The 22414-nt window shown below is 60.9% G+C and overlaps 2 protein-coding genes across 2 annotated transcripts in view; both read left to right on the forward strand.

Annotated features, from left to right (window-relative positions):
* BAZ1B (bromodomain adjacent to zinc finger domain 1B) overlaps positions 1 to 4527 on the forward strand; it is an 84359-nt gene extending 79832 nt beyond the window's left edge. Inside the window, exons 18-19 of the mRNA XM_005294327.5 lie at positions 1511 to 1614; positions 2258 to 4527. Of these exons, the coding sequence (XP_005294384.2) occupies positions 1511 to 1614; positions 2258 to 2624 (471 nt within the window). The 3' untranslated portion in view covers positions 2625 to 4527. The remainder of the gene's footprint in view (positions 1 to 1510; positions 1615 to 2257) is intronic.
* Positions 4528 to 20362: 15835 nt separating this feature from the next.
* Positions 20363 to 22159, forward strand: LOC135976642 (mucin-1-like). Its single transcript, XM_065573510.1, has one exon. It carries the CDS (start codon positions 20363 to 20365, stop codon positions 22157 to 22159), a length of 1797 nt encoding a protein of 598 aa, XP_065429582.1.
* Positions 22160 to 22414: the final 255 nt, after the last annotated feature.

The raw sequence follows: 22414 nt of genomic DNA on the forward strand, positions 1-22414 counted from the left end.
GGAGCTGGGGGTTCTGTGCTGACTGTCGTGGGGCTGTAGCCATTAGGGTTACGTGGGGATATTGGCCTTCTAACACCATGGTGCAGTGTCGCAGGCGCTTCCCACAGATCTGCTGTACATCTAGTGACCAGTGTTAACAGTGCTGTTGTGGCCTGTCATAGGAGCTCCTCCCAAAGTGCCCATCAACAGCCTTTGCTTCTTGGGCTGGAGGGCCAGGCTTGGGGTTCAGGCTCCTGCTGCATTAGGGTCCCTGGGGTGGGGTAAAAGAACGGCTAGTGGTTCTGTAGCTGCCTTGTGCTAACCTATACAGGAGACCCCTTTCCTGCTGCCCATTGCTTGCTCGCATGCTCTCCAAATCGGGGGAGGTGCACCAGAGCCAGCTAGAGGTTCCTTTTGAGTGAGGAATGGTCTCATCGAAACAGGGTCGGCTGCTGGGAATTGTGGACCTCGGTAAAATATTGGGTGTCTTGGTAAAATAATGTCTGTCTGTCTCTCTAACCCTCTAGGCTGAGGAGACAGGTCCTGTTAGCTCCCTGCCCCTCTTCCCAGCCCAAATCTGATTTGTTGACAATTGTAGCCTAGGCCCAGGATGTTACTGCAGTTCCCTCCATATCAACGTATCTGTATGCCGTGACCCCTTCAGAGCTGAGAGGGATGCCAGTACAGTAGTGGCTGACCTGCTACAAATCCCTAGACAAATGGCTGACCTTGTGCACTGCTCGTTTCTCGAGTACAGCAAAGCTTGGGGCCATCAGCTGCTGTTTGGGATTTAAAATGGCATGGTAGCCTCTGCCGCAGGCCTGTTAACATGGCACCGCAACTGCTTTCTTCCTCTCCTTTGCCTGTCATATGCTGTCTACCCAGGGGGTAAGGAGGGGAGGGATTTGCACGCTCCATTTGTTGTCATTTATTCTTTGGCCACTTGCTTTGAACCTCTTTGAAAAAGCTTCCTGCCCCTGGAAAAAGGACAGGACTGCCTGTAAACTATTCCTGTCAGAGCTTTTGGACAGGGTTCCCATTTTGTAACTCAAGCTGCCATGGCATTTCTTGGCTGCTAGCATCAAAGCTCCCGCAGCCGAGCAGTTTGCTTCTCGATTATTGCAGAGAGGATGGTGGGGTTTGAACACCTTAAGCTTTAGTTTTTACAGCAGTATCACGTCTCCCCTACCCACTGATACACCTGCTTGTGATAGGATTGAAAAGGAAAATTCTACTCCTATTTTCCTCCGCTTGGGGCTTGTCCATGCAGTGAGCAAACTAGGGTCTGAGCGAATGCTCAGCACACTAGCCTGCCACACACGAAGTTACCGTGATGACCCTGCTGGTGTGCATTAGGGAACTTTTAGTGCATGGTAGCAGGGTACACACAGCGACTTAGTGCGCTGTATAGTCACACCCTGACTTGCTGCTCACCAAGCCTCAATGTGGGCAAGTCCTTAGGAACTGTTTTGGCTACAGTTAAATCCTATGCCGGTTCCCCTCCTTTTAATGGCTTGCTCCACTTCGTTAGGTGCTTCAAACGAAGAAGACTTCACGTCGCCAGAACCTGGAGTTGCAGAAGTGTGAGGAAATCCTCAATAAGCTCATCAAGTACCGCTTCAGCTGGCCCTTCAGGTGAGGCACTTAGGGCTTCCTTCCCCTGCAAACTGTCCTTGGAACTCTGCACACGCAGTGGGAGTGGCTACGCCTCAGGGCTGCACAAAGCCATGGTTGCAGGCTGCTGCTGGCCCGGAGGCCTGGCTGTGTTAGAAGCAGAATAAGTACAGAGAAAAAGAAGTGGGTCTGTCTGTTACACTAGGAACCCCTGTGCTCCGTGTCTCTGGAGACTAGTTTCTATGGAGGGAACCAAGATTGACTTCTATAGCTAGGGCGTGACATGCTCCCATTCCCTTCTCTGCACAGTACCGAGCATTGGGCCACCCAAAACCACTCAGTGTTCCTTCCAGAGGAAGCATGTTGTAGTGCATATAGTCATCTCCAGAGTTCAAATTCAGCTCTGCTACCAGTTCCCTTCTATGAAGGGCAAGGCACGTTAACTGCCTGAGTTTCTCCGTCTGTAAGCTCCCACCTCTCGGGGTGCTGGGTATTGGTTGATTTGTGAGGGCTCTAGGCACCAAGGTTTATTGTGGTGTTGCTGGGAGCTGCAGGTCCGTGTCAGTGGATATGGACGGTTTCTGTGAGTGTCCTGCTAGTATCTAGGTAATGCCAGTGTCTGACACTAATTCTTCTCCTGTCTTTATGACTCCTTCCTCGGCAGGGAGCCAGTGACCACAGAGGAAGCTGAAGATTACTTTGAGGTCATCAGCAACCCCATGGACTTCCAGACTATGCAGAGCAAGTGCTCATGTGGCAGCTATCGCTCTGTGCTAGAGTTCCTCTCTGACATCAAACAGGTGTTCTCCAACGCTGAGCACTACAATCAGAATGGGAGCCACGTACTGTCCTGCCTGGAGAAGACAGAACAGTGTTTGATTGACATGCTGCACAAACACTTGCCTGGCCATACGTACTCCCGCAGAAAACGCAAGAAGCCCTCTGCCAGGCGCCAGGGACTAGAGGAGCAGGAAGGGGACAGTGAGTCAGAGGCCACTGAACATTCCAGGGGGCGAAAGAGAAAGAAATGAGGGGCAGGGAGACTGGAGGGAGACAGAGTTGGAGCAGGCCTTCTGGTGCTGCTGGGCAGCAGGCTTGGCTGTCTGAAGGGATTTAGGAAGCAGCAGACACTTCTTTATTAATCCAGCCTTTCCCGTGACCAGTTCTAGTTTGTAATTTCTCTGTATCTTCCTGAAGTATTTGGCCATCCATCAAGTGAGCAGAGGTGACTTACTGCTTCCAGCAAAATATATAAAGCTCTTCTGGGATTGTCCTGCTAGAAGAAGGTGGGAGGGCAAGCGGAAGAACTGGCCTAAGCCTCATTGGACAGGGGAGTGTGAAGTCTCCTCCAGTTTGGAGTGCGATCTGCTTTCTCGGAATGGAGCTGTTTCCTTCCCCTTTAGCTGAGCAGCCAACACTGGAGCGCTGTGGGACCTCCTGCCATCTGCTGCCTGTGATGTGAAACCAGCCCTCATCTAGCATGGGGAAGGATCATGTTCCATCACAGAAGGATGGAGTGTGATCAGGCCAATGGCCGTTAGTTCTTGTATGTGTATATTTATATGGTGTTAATTTTGAGCCCCCAGTGAAGGGACACGTCGAGTGAGCAAAGCACTTACATTTATGGAGGTATGGCTTTCACCAGCATCATAATACAAATGGCTTTGAGGTGCTCTTGTTTCTCTCCTCTGTTTCTTCTGGGGAGCGGTCTCCTGAGGTTGTGCTCTGAGGAGCTTGTCCTTTCTTCTGACTGCAGCGCTCCACTTGGACATGGCAAAGAATAGACGGTTGGTTCCCCTGCTCACCTTTAACAGCACATAATCATGTAGCCCTTCAAGTGGATGAACCAAATGCCAGAGGCATATCAGAGACATGGCATTCCCCCACATCCCGTAGAAAACCCCGGGAGGGGAAGCAGCAGAAACTTGTTCTGTGTAACTTTTTAAATTAATTTTCTAGTTTAAGTCACTTGTTTCTAGCAGTGAGCTTGTATAAAGAACACCTTGTAAGATACCTTTGTCTTGCTTTGGCACATGTACAGTACAGTTTATATGAAAATGTGTTTGCTTTATATTTTTCCCTCTAAAACTCTTGTTTTCCTCTCAGTAGTTGGAGTTCAGCTGGGAGATTTGTTTGGGGAGGGAGGGGAGGAGTCTCACTGACCCTTTTCTAGATTTACTCTCTACTTTTATAGTAATACCTCCACTAACTCAGCCTCTCTTCCCCCCCCCCCCAACCCACCTGCCACGCCCTGTAACGCGCAGAAGGGCAAACTCTGACGTACACAGCAGTTGACTAGTGGGAAAGAGGTTGTGCTGGGGAGAGAGACATTGCTCTGCCATGCGTCCCCAACAGCTTGTGCCACTTGAGTTATTGATTTCTGTTTAAGCAAAACTTTTTTTGCCTCTCCCTCCTTATGACATATTTTGGTCTAACAAAATCAGGGTTTGAACATCTTATTATGTCTTTAAATTGGAACAAAATAGCTGTGTGGCTATTCTGTACTGATCATTAAATTTAAAAAAACCTGGTGCAACTCCTATGATTTGAGAATAAAAAGGTTAATGAAGATGGCAGCCCAATGTTGTGTACTTGTTTTTGTTTTTTAAACCAAGCACTTGGTTCACGCCTGGACTGTCAGTCACTGTTGTGAGCCTATAGCAGAATTCCAGCCTCCTTTTCTCCTCCCCCCAGCCCCGCCATCCTATTCCACAGAACTAGCACTGACACTTGTGTTTGACACCCCCTTGAAAGCGTTGTTTTGTCTTGTTAATACTGACCATTTTGTGCAGCTCCTACCCAGTGAAACCTTTGGAACTGTACATTATTTAAAAAAAAAAATTGTCATTTGGGGGGAGGGGGGTTCTGCTAAGGGCTGTACTTGTAATAAATTGGAAATTTAAAAATAAACATTATGTACTTGTGTTTGTAAAACTGCTTGTAGAGAGTCCTTTCCTGCTGCCTGTCCAAGCAAAGCTGAGTCGTGCTCGCTGCAGGGCTCTCCCCCATCACAGCCCATTTCTGAACGGCTGGCATCTTGAGAAATGGGGCTACTTTCACAGAGCAACTACCAGTATTCCATGAATGAGTTGGGGAAGAGGGAGAGACTGGATAAGTGGAACTAATATGTAGGAAGAAATAGACCTCACGTGCAACTGTTCAAGGTCTGTACAAGAGTCGGATACTCTCACTTTCAGAACTTACAATAGTGCAGTCGCTTTTTGCTGGGGGTGTGGAGCAGCCCAGAAGTTGAGAAGGCTCCCACGAGGCTACTTTGCAGGCATCTAGAACTCTAAAGAAAACTGCCTTTTAGGCTAGAGAGGAAGGGATGCCCCAGTCATTAAGGTACTGTTGTGAGACTAGAGTTATAGAGTGCAGGGCCAGAAGGGACCATTGGGATCATCTAGTCTGACCTCTAGAGCACAGGCCGTGGAACTTCCCAAAATAATTCCTGGAGCTGAACTTTTAGGGAAAAACCCAGTCTTGATTTTAAAACCTGAGAGTGATGGAGATTCAGGTAAATTGTTCCAGTGGTTAATTACCTTGACTGTTAATTTATACCTTATTTCCAGTCTGAATTTGTCTAGCTTCCGCTTCCAGCCATTGGACTTGTAACTGGGTCTTGGGCAAGTCACTCTGGTCCTCAATCCCCATCAGTGAAATAGGGATAATAGCACTTCCCCGCTTCTGAGTAGATGACAAAACAAGGAGCAATGGTCTCAAGTTGCAGTGGGGGAGGTTTAGGTTGGATATTAGGAAACACTACTTCACTAGGAGGGTGGTAAAACACTGGAATGGGTTACCTAGGGAGGTGGTGGAATCTCCATCCTTAAAAGTTTTTAAGGCCTGGCTTGACAAAGCCCTGGCTGGGATGATTTAGTTGGTGTTGGTCCTGCTTTGAGCAGGGGGTTGGACTAGATGATCTCCTGAGGGCTCTTCCAACCTTAATCTTCTATGATACATGAAAGAATGTGAGTTGCTCAGATACTCTCATGTCTGTACAAGTGCAATAGGCTGCAACTCTTTGCGTCCCCACCCCCAAAGTGAACTTTCGGGGACTTTGCAGTATCATTTGTTCGAAGTACCAGCCAAAACTTCCTCGCTAGTTTCTACACTGGCAAGTCCTCATGTAGAGACAGACCAGGCTAAAGGTGTTTTGCCAGTACAGCTTATTTTACTTGGGAACAGGTATAAGCTATTCCTGTATAAACTTTTTTTATGGATAGTATAAGCTGCATCTGTACTTGGAAGATATGCTGGCGTAGCTACACTTGCAAATCTTTCCTAGCAAAAGCTAGGGTTTTTCCTGATGCCTTCTTGTATTTAAAGGCAAAACGCTACATAAAGGCAAACCTAGTTTTTGTAGCAACTGTGCCTTGGAACTTACAATGACCTGCATTGAGACCAAACACGACATCTTTACAAGGAGTCTGAGTTGCACTGCTGGGAAGGAACTGAATTTCCTGGCTTGCTGTAGTTTAAAATCTCAAAGTGAGGGGGGCTCTGGCTGTGTGCTGTGTGGTGGGGGCCTGCCTAGCTGTTCCAGTAGATCTCTGGTGGAATGGGGAGGTGTGAATGCTTTCTCCAGCAGAGATGCTGGACTCATCTGAGGTTCCTCTGGAACCTACTTTTTAGCCCCTGGAAAGAACAGTAGAACCTGAGTGCATTAAAATGTGTGACTCCAACTGGTCTCTCTCCAACCTTTTAGCAGAGACCTCAGTGTAGGACCTGCTCTGAAATTTAAGACTTTTATGGCTTATCTTTGCTAATGTCCTCTAGTGTCTACACACCCACCCACTAGAACTCAAAAGAACAGAAGAGTATGTGTTGTGATATATATGCCTCTCTGCACGGAACACACTTGCTAGTTGCAGTGCAGGTTGGGGTGTGGGGGTGGGCTCTGGCGTGGGGGATGGGTTTGGGGTGCAGGAGGGGGTTCTGGGCTAGGGTTTGGGATGGGGGGGTGTGGGGTCCCGGCAGTGCTTAGGCACATGGGCAGCCAGGGTGGCTCCACGTGCTGTCCTTGCACCTGCATGTGCCGCCCCCGCAGCTCCCATTGGTCACAGTTCCCAGCCAATGGGAGCTGCAGAACCAGCACTCGGGTGGGGGCAGTGCACAGAGCCTTCCTGGCCGCCCATACACCTAGAGGCCACAAGGACCTGGTGGCCGCACGGAGCCAGGGCCGGCAGGGAGCCTGTCTTAGCCCTGGCCCTCCCACTGCGCTGCCGACCAGACTTTTAACGGCCCAGTTATCAGTGCTGACCGGCGCTGCTAGGTCCCTTTTTGATTGGGCGTTCCAGCCAAAAACTGGCCGCCTTGGCAACCCGGCTGAGCCCAAATGTCTACATTGCAATTTCATAGCCCTGGAGCTGAAGTCAGCTGATCCAGCCCAGACGCAGGTGTTTTATTGCAGTGTAGAGACGCCCTCGGGCTTCACCAGGAGCTCTAATGAGCTGCAAATCAAAAAGGATTCTGCCAAAAACTGGAAACATGGATGCATTGCTAAGGCGAAGTACCAAAGAACCTGATTTCCTGCTTTCAGAGTGTTACTGGCCTAGTGGATAAGACAGAAGCTGTAGATGTGATATCTTGATTTTAGTAAGACTTTTGACAGCCCCCTGTGAGTTTTCTCACAGCAACTATGGAAAGGTAGGTGGGTGGGCAACTTTTAAGACCGTACTCCAAGAGTAGTTATCAAGGGCTCACTGTCAAGCTGGGGGTGGGTGGAGTTCAATGTTTTCATTAATGACTTGGCCTTGGGAAGTAATTGCCCTGCTATGCTCAGTGCTGGGGACTGTGTCCAGTTCCGGGTGCTGCACTTTAGGAAAGATGTGGGTAAACTGGAGAGAGTCCAGAGGAGAGCAACAAAAATGATCCGCGCTTTAGAAAACTTGCCCTACGAAAACTAGGCAGGTTAAGTCTTGAAGGGGATTTGATTGCAGTCTTCAAATAGATGAAGGGCTGTTACAGTGGTCAGTGATCAGTTCTCCATGTCCACTGAAGGTAGGACAAGACCTCATGGGCTTAATCTGCAGCAAGGGAGACCTGGGAACTGCCCTATGCAAGTGCTTCACTCACTTTCCTCTTGTGGGAACAGAAGGTGGGGCTTCCGAGGCCAGAACTAGTACAACTGTGGGCATGGATCTCTGCGTGCAAGGTGCCACTTGTAGAGGTAGGGATTTCAGCCACTGGGTCTTCTGCCTAAGTCAAGCTTGGTTTCTCTTTTCCCTTTCCCATGAATTGATTGTCAGAAGTTTGGAATAAATTGACTGATGGGGAAGGAAGGTGTGAGCAAGAGGGACAGACAGTTTGGATAGTTTGAAAGCTTTCTGGAAGGTCTAATTCACAGCAGCTCCTCCTCCTCTTCCCCACCCACACCTGCTTCTGGTAAATAGTTCATGCTGCTGCTTCTGAAAAATGTTACCCCTTCCTCATCTCTCCTTGCCCCCATCTGGCAGCCATGGTCTAAACTCTCCAGTGCTGTACTATCCCTGGGGAAATGCCTGCTTGGCTCCTGGGTTAGCAGAAAGGATGTGCACAAAAGCGAGCTGTGTGAACTCGCATGAAAGGGGAGAGAAGCCATGCTAGGGCCTGTGGTGTTCACCCGTTTCTTGAAGGATGCTGAGGCAAGGGCAAGTAACTCACCGTTGTGGAGGCGGGGTGGTGAGCACCACGGTCCCCCCAAGCTGTGGAGGAGAGGCCCCGAATAGTGAAGAGGGAAGGCGGTTGGACGGCGTATACACGCTGGAGTGGATTTCTGGCGCTGGACCAGCTTTGTTGTCTGTAATCACTAGTGCGTGGGAGGGGAACGAGGCCCCTCTAGGAATGTGACATTGTTGCACTTACAGGAGTCACCTGGAAGCCCAACGTGCACAGTCAGCGTCCGCACCAGAGCAGGAGCCGTCAATTGGCCGTAGTGCATGCTCCGAAAGGGCCCAGAGGGAGAGTCAAACAGGGGGGCTGGAACTAGGGGTGCTGGGGCTAAAGCAGCATCCCCTGGCTTGAAGTGGTTTCCATCATATGCAGGATTTATAGTTTGGGTCAATGGCTCTCAGCTCCCCGGCAAGGGGACCCGATGGGTGAGAGTAAAGGGGAACGGTGCGGGAGGGCTGGCTGTGGGGCGTGGTCCCAGCAGGGGGCGCTATAGGGAACGGTGCGGGAGGGCTGGCTGTGGGGCGTGGTCCCAGCAGGGGGCGCTATAGGGAACGGTGCGGGAGGGCTGGCTGTGGGGCGTGGTCCCAGCAGGGGGCGCTATAGGGACCGGTGCGGGAGGGCTGGCTGTGGGGCGTGGTCCCAGCAGGGGGCGCTATAGGGACCGGTGCGGGAGGGCTGGCTGTGGGGCGTGGTCCCAGCAGGGGGCGCTATGGGGAACGGTGCGGGAGGGCTGGCTGTGGGGCGTGGTCCCAGCAGGGGGCGCTATGGGGACCGGTGCGGGAGGGCTGGCTGTGGGGCGTGGTCCCAGCAGGGGGCGCTATAGGGACCGGTGCGGGAGGGCTGGCTGTGGGGCGTGGTCCCAGCAGGGGGCGCTATAGGGACCGGTGCGGGAGGGCTGGCTGTGGGGCGTGGTCCCAGCAGGGGGCGCTATAGGGAATGGTGTGGGAGGGCTGGCTGTGGGGCCTGGTCCCAGCAGGGGGCGCTATAGGGAATGGTGTGGGAGGACTGGCTGTGGGGCGTGGTCCCAGCAGGGGGCGCTATAGAGAACGGTGGAGGAGGGCTGGCTGTGGCGGGCGCTATAGGGAGCAGTGCGGGAGGGCTGGCTGAGGGGGACGCTGGAGGGAACGTGATGCAGCAGTTACCACAGCTGGACCCTGCTGCCATAGGTGGTGGGGGTGCAGGGGGTGGGGTACGTGCTCTCGCACCCCCTGGCTTGAAGTGGTTTCTGTCACCCACAGGGTGTGGGTCACCCTGTGTGGGTCAGGGGCTCTCAGCACCCCCGCCCCATCCACATTGCTCCAGCGCCGGGCCGCTGAGGCCCCTCCAGTGCTCCATAGCTGCAGTTGAAGTGGGTCAGTCCCTGTGGTGCCCGAGCCTGGGCCCCAGGAGCGCTGTCCTCTCACGGCCTCAGGGCGACTGCTCTGAGCTCGGGTCCCCCTCTCCCGAATCGTTCATTGCCTAGAGCAGGGGTAGGCAACCTACGGCACGCGAGCTGATTTTCAGTGGCACTCACACTGCCCGGGTCCTGGCCAGCGGTCCGGGGGGCTCTGCATTTTAATTTAATTTTAAATGAAGCTTATTTACTTTACATACAACAATAGTTTAGTTCTATATTACAGAGAGAGACCTTCTAAAACCGTTAACAGGTATGACTGGCGCGAAACCTTAAATCAGAGTGAATAAATGAAGCCTCAGCGCACCACTTCTGACAGGTTGCCGACCCCTGGGCTAGAGCGACACTGGGGTGACCTCCCGCCTTGGCTAAGGAGCCAGCGCGCCCCTGCTCCGGGGGGATTGGCAGCGGGCGCCCGGGGGGGCACGTGGTTGATAAGGAGGTGCTGCTCCCAGCTGGCCCGAGGTGTTAGAATGACAAGCAGCCTCGGCTGGAGCTGGCAGCGCCGCGCTCTCTGCCCCTCACGCCCCAGCCCGCGGGACCCGCTTATCTCGGGATACTTGAGGTGAGGAGTTACTTCGTTAGTGCAGCTGCTCGTCAAGGGCAGGCTGCCCCGTCCCGCCAGCCCAGGGGTTTGCCTGGCAGGGACCCAGCTGCTCCCGTCCAGGGAGCTGCTCTGAGCCCTGAGGGGCTCCCAGCTCAGGCTATACCTGGCCTGGGCTGGGCGGTAAATAGGACCCTCCTCGCCTCCCAGACCTGTGGGCTCTCCAAGGCGCAGGCCCGGCTCTGGGACACGCTGCAGTTGGGTGCCAGCTCTGGGGAACCCAGTTTGAAGTGCAGGCGGACTCCTAATAGGGCTGTGGGGGTCAGACTCTGTTTCCTCTCTCCACCCTGCACCCCCAGCCTCCATGGCACAGCAGGTCCATCCCCCTGCTGCTGTGGGTGACATCTGCCTTCCCTTCCTCTGTGTGGAGCCTGAGCCAGCGGCCCAGCTCTCTGGGCTCAGCTGCCGGCTGCCTGGCCTCGCGCTGGTGGGGGCTAGTGGAGCCCCCTCAGCGCAGTGGGGACAGCCCTGATGTGATCTGGTTGCTCCTGCTTGCTTGGCTCTCCTGCTCCTGTTTAGTTCCCACGTTGGGTGCACCACTGAGTCCTTAGCCCCATGGCAATGAAGGCGAGGTGGAGATGCCCCATCCTGGCTGGGTGGGGGCAGCTGGGACACAGGAAACGGGGGAGGGGGTCCCAGCTGGCAGAGCTCCGGTGTGGACAGATGCGCTGGAGCCGGGCTGCAGCCTTGGCAGCTTCCCAACAGCACGACCCTGGTCACGCCCAGCCCCGAAGCAGCCGGACCTCGATCCTGGCTGGAAGCAGCCTGCACGGGGGGCAGGGGGCTGCTCTGAACCCGGCCTGAGCCGACACTGGCGGGAAGCTGCTCTCAGCCCAGTTCCCCCTTCACCCGCAGGCCTGCCAGTCGCTCCTAGTACTTGGCCATGTCTCAGGGCCGGGCCTGTCGCCTGGACTGCTCCTTCCCTGGGGCGAGGCTGTCACTGCGGCATCTTCCTCAGCTGGGAGGGAGGCCCTGCCATGGGGAGCTGTGGTGGGGAGGCCCTGCCATGGGGAGCTGGGAGGGAGGCTGTGCCATGGGGAGCTGAGGGAGGGGGGTCGGGGCTGTGCCATGGGGAGCTGTGGGGGGGAGGGTGGCCCTGTCCTGGGGAGCTGGGGGGGGGGGGGTGGCTCTGCTATGGGGAGCTGGGGGGGGAGGGTGGCCCTGTCCCAGCGAGCTGTGGCTCTGCTATGGGGAGCTGGGGGGGGAGGGTGGCCCTGTCCCAGCGAGCTGTGGCTCTGCTATGGGGAGCTGGGGAGGGGAGGGTGGCCCTGTCCCGGGGAGCTGTGTGGGGGGGAGGGTGGCTCTGCCCCAGCGAGCTGTGGGGGGGTGGCTCTGCTATGGGGAGCTGTGGGGGTGTCTGGGCCACGGAAGGATTTGGCTGTCAGCAGTGACAAGGTTTTGCTTTCCCAGCCTGTCTGCGTTGGTCAGGGAGGTCTGAGAAGATCAGTGGTGTTGAAGGACGGGGAGTTTGCAGGGGAGGGGTCAGAGAAGCCCCCATGTTCTCCATCCTCGAGCTGGGCTGGGGGCTGTGACAGCAGCTTTCCTGGCCAAAGGCTGGGCACTGCCCCGCAGACGGGGTGGACAGCACCTGGGGGCTACAATCTCCCGGCTCCCTGCCCAGCCAGGGCAGCCCCCCAGGGGCCATGATCTCCCAGCTCCTCAGCTCTGCCCTTGGACCCGGGGCGGATCACCTCGCACTCTGGCTGCCCGCACCTCGGCTTCGCCGGCACTCTGCGGAGGGCAGGCCCTGGCAAGCCAGCCATGAATGTGTTCCATGAATGGCTGGTGGGGAAGGGTCGAGCCTCTCTCTGGATCACAGCAGGCGCCATGCGCGTGGGGGCTCTGGAAGAGGGTGGCACTGACACCTCAGCCCTGCGCCGCTGCTCCGAAATCGAAACGTCTGAACCAGGGGAAATTCTGCCATTGGGGAATTGGGTCGTTCTGAACCAGACTGAAACGCCGATGTTTCCTGCAGAACAAAATTTCTATTCAGGACCCTAGAAACGCCGTCCTGTGACACTGTGGAGTTGTCTCATTTCAATAAGATCCAAACGCTTTGCAGTGATGTCAAAAGATCATAGAAAATACTAAATTCTATCATCTCTCATCAGGCTTTGACGTTGAGCACACAAACCAAGAAAAAATATTTCCCTCGATAGCAACTCAAATTTACAGGTAGGCAAAGTAAAAAAAAAAATCTGTTTGAGAACTTAGTGGCGTTTTATTTAAACTCGTTATTGGGTGTATTTTGACATGCGATGGTGACAATTTGTGTTTTAAGGGTTACAGAGCTTTACCTTTGAATCTCAACATCTGTCATTAAATAATTATTGTGTGACCCCCCCCATTGCCCAATCTCCCCCCCCCCCCCGGCATAATTTTCTGTACCTGTGAACATTTCATTCTATAAAAATAAAAAATGCTTTAAAATCAATATTATCCATTGAAATTATGAAAAAATAAAAATCTAATTCTGTCCACCCTAAATAGAGTATTACCAGTAATAGTGAACTAGACAGGTCTAAATGAAATGAAACAATAAAGTAGAAATGAAAGGGTTTTATCCGCTTTGTTGAACCAAACCATGGAAGTTGAGACGTTTTGCTGTCAAAGATTTTGCTGAAATTGACACAAACCCGTTGGATTTCCAAAGCCCACCTTTTCGCAGCAGACCCAGCTGCATTGGAAGTGTTCTGCCCATCTCTGCTCCCTGTTATCAGTGGGATGGTGCTGAGGGGCTCCAGTCACAGAGAGGGACCCATGCTGCAAGGCCCTGTCCAAGCAGAATGGCGCTAAAGTGCTTTCCAAGGCGTAGGCTCCTCATTCCCTTTGTAGCTGGGCTCTCAGGTGCAGAGGGGAAGGGACTGCCCCCAGTCACATGCTGCGAGAGGCAGAGCAGGGAGCAGGCCCCACCTCTGCTCTTCCCACTAGGCCATGCTGCTCCTGGCCTGGACACTAGCCCATTGGTTCTCAACCTTTTGGGGCTCAGGCCCCATTTGTAAATCTTGGGGGCCTGCTGTGACCCAGCTGATTACCCATGTCCTAGCCATGCTATGTCCCCGTGTCCCTCTGTCAGACACACTGAACATGCTCTGTGCTGAATAAGTGTCTGTCCGCTCCTGTGACTCCTATCCCTCAGGGCTGGCTGCGCTCACCGCCCTGCGCCGGGCATTGGGGTCTCCAGCACCCCGAGGGCAGGCGCCCAGTTCCCCTACCCTCCATGTGACCGTGTGGCACACGCCAGTGACCCAATATTGGGTTGTGACCCACAGGTTGAGGAGTGCCCCCTGAGTGCCAGGGCTACCCCAGTACATGCTGGGGCAGGACACTGCAAGCCAGGTCACTGCCCCATGCCCTGAGGGAAGTTTCAGCACTGGGGTGTGGGGCCTTGGTCCCAGCTCCTCTCTGTACCGGGGGCTGCGGCCTGACCCACCCAATGGGGAGCGCTCCCTCGGGCTGCCCGCACGCTCCTGCCCTGCAGAGAGGCAGGGGCGCCATTCGGTGCCATAACAGACTCTGCTCCGATCAGCGATAAGAGCAGGGGAGGGTGGGAGTGTCTGAGCCGAGCCCCCCGAAGGGCCCAGCCACTGACCCCCTGATTTCACTCCACTCTGCAGCAGCAGGTGTAATGTGGCTTGGGCCCACTGCAGATTGTCCCTCTTCTGCCCAGCTGGCACCGGTCACACAAGGGCCGGCATTCGGCTCTGCCACGCGCTGGCGGGGCCCAGGGGAGCTGGGCACAGGCTGCAGTGCGGGTGGGATGAGGCAGGGCATCCACCGGTGCGAGGGGCATGGGGCTCTGACTCCCAAATGGCAGTGCCCCCTGCCCCAGGCACCAGCAGGGGCTCTTTGGTGTCTTTTGGCATCACCTGGAGGTGCCTACATTCCCCGCCGGGTCACCAGCGCTCCTCACCATCCCCTCGGCATTACCAGGGTCGGGCGCCCACGGGGGACTGGTGGGAGCAGTGCTGAAGCCTGCCCAGTTTATCACACCCAGCTCCAGACAGGATGTCTTTCCGGACCTTCTGTTCAGCACTAAGCGCTGTGATCCCAGCCTCGCCCAGCAGGGGACGCTATGGGTCGTGGTGCGGGTGACACAGCACAGGCTAATTCCCTGAGTTAGCTCCCCACGCGCCAGCCCCAAGGCAGTGCCCCCTGCTGGGCCCGTCGCTGCTCATGTGGCAGCAAGAGGAACCGGAGTCCAGGAGAGTGACATGAATCACGGCCCCCTGCCCTGCCCTGCCACAGCTGCCTCCCCGATCCCCTACCTGCCTCCTTTCCCCTCCCCTACTTCCTGTGCCCCATCACCCCCCTTCTATAGCCCTCCCCCCACCCCCATCACGTCCCACACCCACATACCACACCCCATCTCCTCCCGCGGCCCGTTCCCCCCATCACCCCTGCCCGTGTCCCACAACCCATTTCCTCCCACGGCCCGTTCCCCCCCCATCACCCCCGCCTGCGTCCCACACCCCAACTCCTCCCGCAGCCCGTTCCCCCCCATCACCCCCGCCCGCGTCCCACACCCCATCTCCTCCCGCGGCCCGTTCCCCCCCGCCATCACCCCCGCCCGCGTCCCACACCCCATCTCCTCCCGCGGCCCGTTCCCCCCCATCACCCCCGCCCGCGTCCCACACCCCATCTCCTCCCGCGGCCCGTTCCCCCCCATCACCCCCGCCCGCGTCCCACACCCCAACTGCTCCCGCAGCCCGTTCCCCCCCATCACCCCCGCCCGCGTCCCACACCCCATCTCCTCCCGCGGCCCGTTCCCCCCCCCCATCACCCCCGCCCGCGTCCCACACCCCATCTCCTCCCGTGGCCCGTTCCCCCCCATCACCCCCGCCCGCGTCCCACACCCCATCTCCTCCCATGCCCCGTTCCCCTCCCCATCATCCCCGGCCCGTGTCCCACACCTCATCTCCTCCTGCAGCCCGTTCCCCCCATCACCCCCGCCCACGTCCCACACTCCATCTCCTCCCGCGGCCCGTTCCCCCCTCTCATCATCCCCCGCCCGTGTCCCACACCCCATCTCCTCCTGCGGCCTGTCCTCCCCATCACCCCCACCCATGTCCCACACCCCATCTTCTCCTGCGGCCTGTCCCCCCCATCACCCCCACCCACGTCCCACACCCCATCTCCTCCCATGGCCCATTCTCCCCCATCTCCTCCACCCGCGTCCCACACCCCATCTCCTCCCGCGGCCCGTTCCCCCCCATCACCCCCGCCCACGTCCCACACTCCATCTCTTCCCGCGGCCCGTTCCCCCCCCCATCATTCCCCACCCGCGTCCCACACTCCATCTCCTCCCGCGGCCCGTTCCCCCCCCCATTGCCCCCCGCCCGCACCCCACACCCCATCTCCTCCCGCGGCCTGTTCTCCCCTCATCATCCCGCGCCCGCGTCCCACACCCCATCTCCTCCCGCGGCCCGTTCCCCCCATCACCCCTGCCCGCGTCCCACACCCCATCTCCTCCCGCGGCCCGTTCCCCCCCATCACCCCCGCCCGCGTCCCACACCCCATCTCCTCCCGCGGCCCGTTCCCCCCCATCACCCCCGCCCGCGTCCCACACCCCATCTCCTCCCGCGGCCCGTTCCCCCCCATCACCCCCGCCCGCGTCCCACACCCCAACTCCTCCCGCAGCCCGTTCCCCCCCATCACCCCCGCCCGCGTCCCACACCCCATCTCCTCCCGCGGCCCGTTCCCCCCCGCCATCACCCCCGCCCGCGTCCCACACCCCATCTCCTCCCGCGGCCCGTTCCCCCCCCATCACCCCCGCCCGCGTCCCACACCCCATCTCCTCCCGCGGCCCGTTCCCCCCCCCATCACCCCCGCCCGCGTCCCACACCCCATCTCCTCCCGTGGCCCGTTCCCCCCCATCACCCCCGCCCGCGTCCCACACCCCATCTCCTCCCGTGCCCCGTTCCCCTCCCCATCATCCCCGGCCCGTGTCCCACACCTCATCTCCTCCTGCAGCCCGTTCCCCCCATCACCCCCGCCCACGTCCCACACTCCATCTCCTCCCGCGGCCCGTTCCCCCCTCTCATCATCCCCCGCCCGTGTCCCACACCCCATCTCCTCCTGCGGCCTGTCCTCCTCATCACCCCCACCCATGTCCCACACCCCATCTTCTCCTGCGGCCTGTCCCCCCCATCACCCCCACCCACGTCCCACACCCCATCTCCTCCCATGGCCCATTCTCCCCCATCTCCTCCACCCGCGTCCCACACCCCATCTCCTCCCGCGGCCCGTTCCCCCCCATCACCCCCGCCCACGTCCCACACTCCATCTCTTCCCGCGGCCCGTTCCCCCCCCCATCATTCCCCACCCGCGTCCCACACTCCATCTCCTCCCGCGGCCCGTTCCCCCCCCCATTGCCCCCCGCCCGCACCCCACACCCCATCTCCTCCTGCGGCTTGTCCCCCCCATTGCCCCCCGCCCGCACCCCACACCCCATCTCCTCCTGCAGCCCGTTCCCCCCCCATCATCCCCCGCCCGTGTCCCACAACCCATTTCCTCCCACGGCCCGTTCCCCCCTCATCATTCCCCGCCCGCGTCCCACACCCCATCTCCTGCGGCCTATCACCCCCGTCCGTGTCCCACACCCCATCTCCTCCTGCAGCCCGTTCCCCCCCATCATCCCACGCCCGTGTCCCACACCCCATCTCCTCCCGCGGCCTGTCCCCCCACATCATTCCCGCCCGCGTCCCACACCCCATCTCCTCCCGCGGCCTGTCCCCCCACATCATTCCCCGCCCGCGTCCCACACCCCATCTCCTCCCGCGGCCTGTCCCCCCACATCATTCCCCGCCCGCATCCCACACCCCATCTCCTGCGGCCTATCACCCCCGTCCGTGTCCCACACCCCATCTCCTCCTGCAGCCCGTTCCCCCCCATCATCCCACGCCCGTGTCCCACAACCCATTTCCTCCCACGGCCCGTTCCCCCCTCATCATCCCCCGTCCGCGTCCCACACCCCATCTCCTCCCGCGGCCTGTCCCCCCACATCATTCCCCGCCCGCGTCCCACACCCCATCTCCTGCGGCCTATCACCCCCGTCCGCGTCCCACACCCCATCTCCTCCTGCAGCCCGTTCCCCCCCATCATCCCCCGCCCGTGTCCCACAACCCATTTCCTCCCACGGCCCGTTCCCCCCACATCATTCCCCGCCCGCGTCCCACACCCCATCTCCTCCTGCGGCCTGTCCCCCTCATCATCTCCCGCCTGCATCCCACGGTCCCCGTGTCCCCAGCTCCGCCTCGTCCCTACCCCCGTCCCTGCCTCCCCAGCTCTGCCCGGTCCCCGTGTCCCCAGCTCCGCCTCGTCCCTACGTCCCTCTCCCCGTCCCTGCCTCCCCAGCTCTGCCCGGTCCCCGTGTCCCCAGCTCCGCCTCGTCCCTACGTCCCTCTCCCCGTCCCTGCGTCCCCAGCTCTGCCCGGTCCCCGTGTCCCCAGCTCCATATCCAGCCCTGCACCATCCCCATGCCCCTCTCATCCCTACATCCCAATCCCCGTGCCTGTGTCCCCGTCCCCAGCTCTGCCCTGTCCCCGTCCCTGGCTCCGTGCTGTCCTGGGCACGTTTCCATGTGGGCCCAGCCTGGCGCCTTTGGGAGGCAGCCGTGAGGGGCGGAGGCGTCACGGGCCCAGCGCGGTGCTGAAATCTCCTAAAAAGGCGGCAGAGCCAGAGGGGCAAGCGCAGTGCAGGGGCTGGGGGGCAGGGAACCCGGTCCTAGAGGCATTGCCCAAAACAGCCATGGCCGGAATCCCATTGGAGCAGCCAAGCTGCCTATTAATGAGTTATAAATATGGCTTCGGGCGGATGCCATCAATGCCCCCGCCCCACAGCACTGTCCTCTGGGGTGACCTTCTCTCTGGCCCAGCACAAACCCTGGCCTCTGGGTGACCTGCCCCCCATGTCCCCCAGAGCAGCCCCCGAGCCACGCTCTCTGGACGACCTTCCCGGGGTCTGAACTTTGGATTCTTTCCCCAGAGCCAATATTGACTCTCGCTGCCCAGGGGTCGGAGCTGCCGCTTTCATCTTCCCCAAACAAACAGCCGAGCACAACAGCTGCTGGGAATCCCATCCAGGGAGCCAGCCTGGGCCGCCTCCCGCTGAGCCCCACCTGAGCAGGGCCAGGCTGGCAGCATGCTGGGGGGCCCTGCCTCCCCTCCCCTCCCCTGAGCAGCAGGGCGGGGTGGGGAGTGCCCCTCTCGCTGCTGAGCCCCCAGGAAGAGCAGGCCCTGGGCTAGACCCAGCCCCCGGAGGACCAGGCACCAGCCGGAGGCAATGCCACTTGCCAGTGACAAGCGCTAGCCAGAGAACTCCTTGGCCCCCCTCCGTGTTTTCCACCTGGCCTCTCAGGCGTCCCCAGCCAGAGGAGGCGAGGGACGTGACCCAGCCCCAGCGGAGGAGGCGTCCCGGCCCCGGCTCCCTGCCTGCCGCTGGGTGCTGGCCTCGCTGGGAGCCTCCCGGGGGTTGGCTGCAGTTCTTCACCCTGGGCCTGCGAACCTCTGCAAAGCCAGCGAGCCCCCAGCAAACACCGCGCAGCCTGGCGGGCAGGAGCCGGCTGAGAGCTTCCCAGGGAGACAGCCCTCCCCAGGGGGCTTCAGCCCAGTGTGACCCCCAGAGCGGCAGCACCGTGGCACCAGCCAGCCAGGTTCGAGCCCCTGCTCTGAACCCAGGGCTGCCCTCACCAGGGGCTCGCACACGAGAAGCTCTGGGTTTCGGGTCCCCATGCAGCAGCCCCGGCCTGGGCACCTAATGCCAGGAGATGGGTCACAGCTGAGACTCCGGCGCCAGGGCGCCTAGCGACCCAGGTCAATGGGAGTTAGGTGCCCAAATATCCTGGAGGGGACGGGGCTTGGCCCCGCCCATTTTCTCTGTGTTGCCCTCCTGGGCTGTGCTGCCTGCTAGCTCCCTTCCCCACACGCTGTGGGGAGCCTGAGCTGCAGGGCATCTCCGCCCCTTGGTGGAGCTGGGTCTCCTCGGGCCCAGGCCAGTGCGCCAACCACTGGCCCAGCCGGCCTCAGGGACCCTGGCACCCCTGCCACAATCCAAACTGCCCCCTCCCGGGCCGCAATGCTCCATGTTGTAAATGCAAAGCCACAACCTGCCACCAGCCCGGCCACGTCCCCTCCTCCAGCGTCGCTGAGCCGCATGCCCGGGGTGACGGAGCGTCACGGCATGACGGACGTGTGGCTCCTGGGCCAGCACGATCGGGTGCCAGCTGTACCCAGGGCAGCGCACGGAGCTCGGCGAGCGCCCCCCCCCGCCTCCCCCCAGGCTGGTGGCTGTGCCGCACGGCCTTGCCTGGGGATGGGGACGGGACGCTGGGTGGGGGCGGTGCAGCAGGGCTGGGAGGCTGACGCCAGCTGGAGGAATTACCTTGGCCGTGGCCTTCACATGCTGCTGCCTCTGGGCCTCTCGGCGGGGGAGACGGCTGCCTGGGGAGGAGGAGTGGGCTAGGTGGGGAGCGTTTGGAGCCCTGGGCCCCACTGGAGGGGGGAGGCTGGGGGAGACAGGCAGGAGTGGGGCCCCAATGCACTGAGCCCACGAGCTGCAAGCTCCCGCCCCCCCTCCCCTCCCCAGCTGTGGCTAACACCTAACACTGCTATTTGGGTGGGGAGGGGGGTCTGTTCCTGACCTCGAGGCAACCGGCTCATGCTGTAGCCGGATCCCCTGGGCATGCCAGCTGCGTGAGCACCGGGGGCACCAGCCACTGGGCATGGCAGAGGGCACAGCCGTGGGAGGCGGGCAAGGAGGAGCTCAGCAGGCAGCAGCCCCGGTGGGGGCAGAGCCGGACTGCAGGACCCAGCTGGGGGCAGGGCTGGGGATGGAGCCCGAGGGGCGTGGATCGCTCTGGCACTCAGAGCAGATCTCCGGTGAGAGCTGGGCCGGGGCTGCAATCCGGGCCCAGCGCTTGGCTAAGCGGGTGCCGTCTGCTGCCAGTTCTGCCCTCACCCAGCAGCTGGCCAGAGAGCCCCACGCCCCACTGGTGAGCGCCAGGGGTTCCTCCCGCAGCCAGGAGCTGCTGCCGCTGCAGGGCCAGCAGGAGCCGCACGGGGGCTGGTGGGGGGAGGGGACGGGCGCACACTTGTGGGGAGAGCACAGACGGGCCATTCATGAGCACAGCAGATGTTTTCTGTAGGAAGGTCGTTAAACCAGGACATTGCTCCTATTGCAGAACCCACCCGCCGCCCGGCCCGGGCACCGGCCCCAGAACCCACCCGCAGCCCGGCCCGGGCACCGGCCCCAGAACCCACCCGCCGTCCGGCCCGGGCACCGGCCCCAGAACCCACCCGCAGCCCGGCCTGGGCACCGGCCCCAGAACCCACCCCCTGCCCGCCCTGGGCACCAGCCCCAGAACCCACCCGCCGCCCGGCCTGGGCACCGGCCCCAGAACCCACCCGCCGCCCGGCCCGGGCACCGGCCCCAGAACCCACCGCCTGCCCGCCCTGGGCACCGGCCCCAGAACCCACCCGCAGCCCGGCCCGGGCACCAACACCAGAACCCACCCGCAACCCGGCCTGGGCACCGGCCCCAGAACCCACCCGCCGCCCGGCCCGGGCACCGGCCCCAGAACCCACCCCCTGCCCGCCCTGGGCACCGGCCCCAGAACCCACCCGCTGCCCGGCCCGGGCACCGGCCCCAGAACCCACCCGCTGCCCGGCCCGGACACCGGCCCCAGAACCCACCCCCTGCCCGCCCTGGGCACCGGCCCCAGAACCCACCCGCCGCCCGGCCTGGGCACCGGCCCCAGAACCCACCCGCAGCCCGGCCTGGGCACCAACACCAGAACCCACCCGCAACCCGGCCTGGGCACCGGCCCCAGAACCCGCCCCCTGCCCGCCCTGGGCACCGGCCTCAGAACCCGCCCGCCGCCCGGCCTGGGCACCAACACCAGAACCCACCCGCCGCCCGGCCCGGGCACCGGCCCCAGAACCCACCCGCCGCCCGGCCCGGGCACCGGCCCCAGAACCCACCCGCTGCCCGGCCCGGGCACCGGCCCCAGAACCCACCCGCCGCCCGGCCTGGGCACCGGCCCCAGAACCCACCCGCCGCCCGGCCCGGGCACCAGCCCCAGAACCCACCCCCTGCCCGCCCTGGGCACCGGCCCCAGAACCCACCCGCCGCCCGGCCCGGGCACCGGCCCCAGAACCCACCCGCAGCCCGGCCTGGGCACCAACACCAGAACCCACCCGCAACCCGGCCTGGGCACCGGCCCCAGAACCCGCCCCCTGCCCGCCCTGGGCACCGGCCTCAGAACCCGCCCGCCGCCCGGCCTGGGCACCAACACCAGAACCCACCCGCCGCCCGGCCTGGGCACCGGCCCCAGAACCCACCCGCCGCCCGGCCCGGGCACCGGCCCCAGAACCCACCCGCTGCCCGGCCCGGGCACCGGCCCCAGAACCCACCCCCTGCCCGCCCTGGGCACCGGCCCCAGAACCCACCCACCGCCCGGCCTGGGCACCGGCCCCAGAACCCACCCGCAGCCCGGCCTGGGCACCAACACCAGAACCCACCCGCAACCCGGCCTGGGCACCGGCCCCAGAACCCACCCGCAGCCCGGCCTGGGCACCAACACCAGAACCCACCCGCAACCCGGCCTGGGCACCGGCCCCAGAACCTGCCCCCTGCCCGCCCTGGGCACCGGCCTCAGAACCCGCCCGCCGCCCGGCCTGGGCACCAACACCAGAACCCACCCGCTGCCCGGCCTGGGCACCGGCCCCAGAACCCACCCGCTGCCCGGCCTGGGCACCGGCCCCAGAACCCACCCGCTGCCCGGCCTGGGCACCGGCCCCAGAACCCGCCCGCCGCCCGGCCTGGGCACCGGCCCCAGAACCCACCGGCCACCCAGTCTGGGCACCGGCCCCAGAACCCGCCCCCTGCCTGGCCTGGGCACCAGCCCTGCAGGGTAGGGAAGGCTGGGCTCTACCCCTCACCTGACAGCCAGTGGCCCCCTGCAGTGAGCCAGCTGAGGGTGAACACTGCTGTGGTTCTGATACAAGGAGCTGGGGGTTGGGGAGTTACCTGGCCTCCTCCGGGACCCTCTGCACACTGACCTCCCCACTCCTCCTGCCCAGAGCTGGGTGCGGGGCTCAGCGCCACTGCCTGGGCTTCTGCCGTCAGAGTGCGACTCCCACCCCCAGCGCCGGGAGCAGCCTTGGAGATGC

This window comes from Chrysemys picta, chromosome 19 (assembly GCF_011386835.1).
Source record: "Chrysemys picta bellii isolate R12L10 chromosome 19, ASM1138683v2, whole genome shotgun sequence".
NCBI lineage: Eukaryota > Metazoa > Chordata > Testudines > Emydidae > Chrysemys > Chrysemys picta.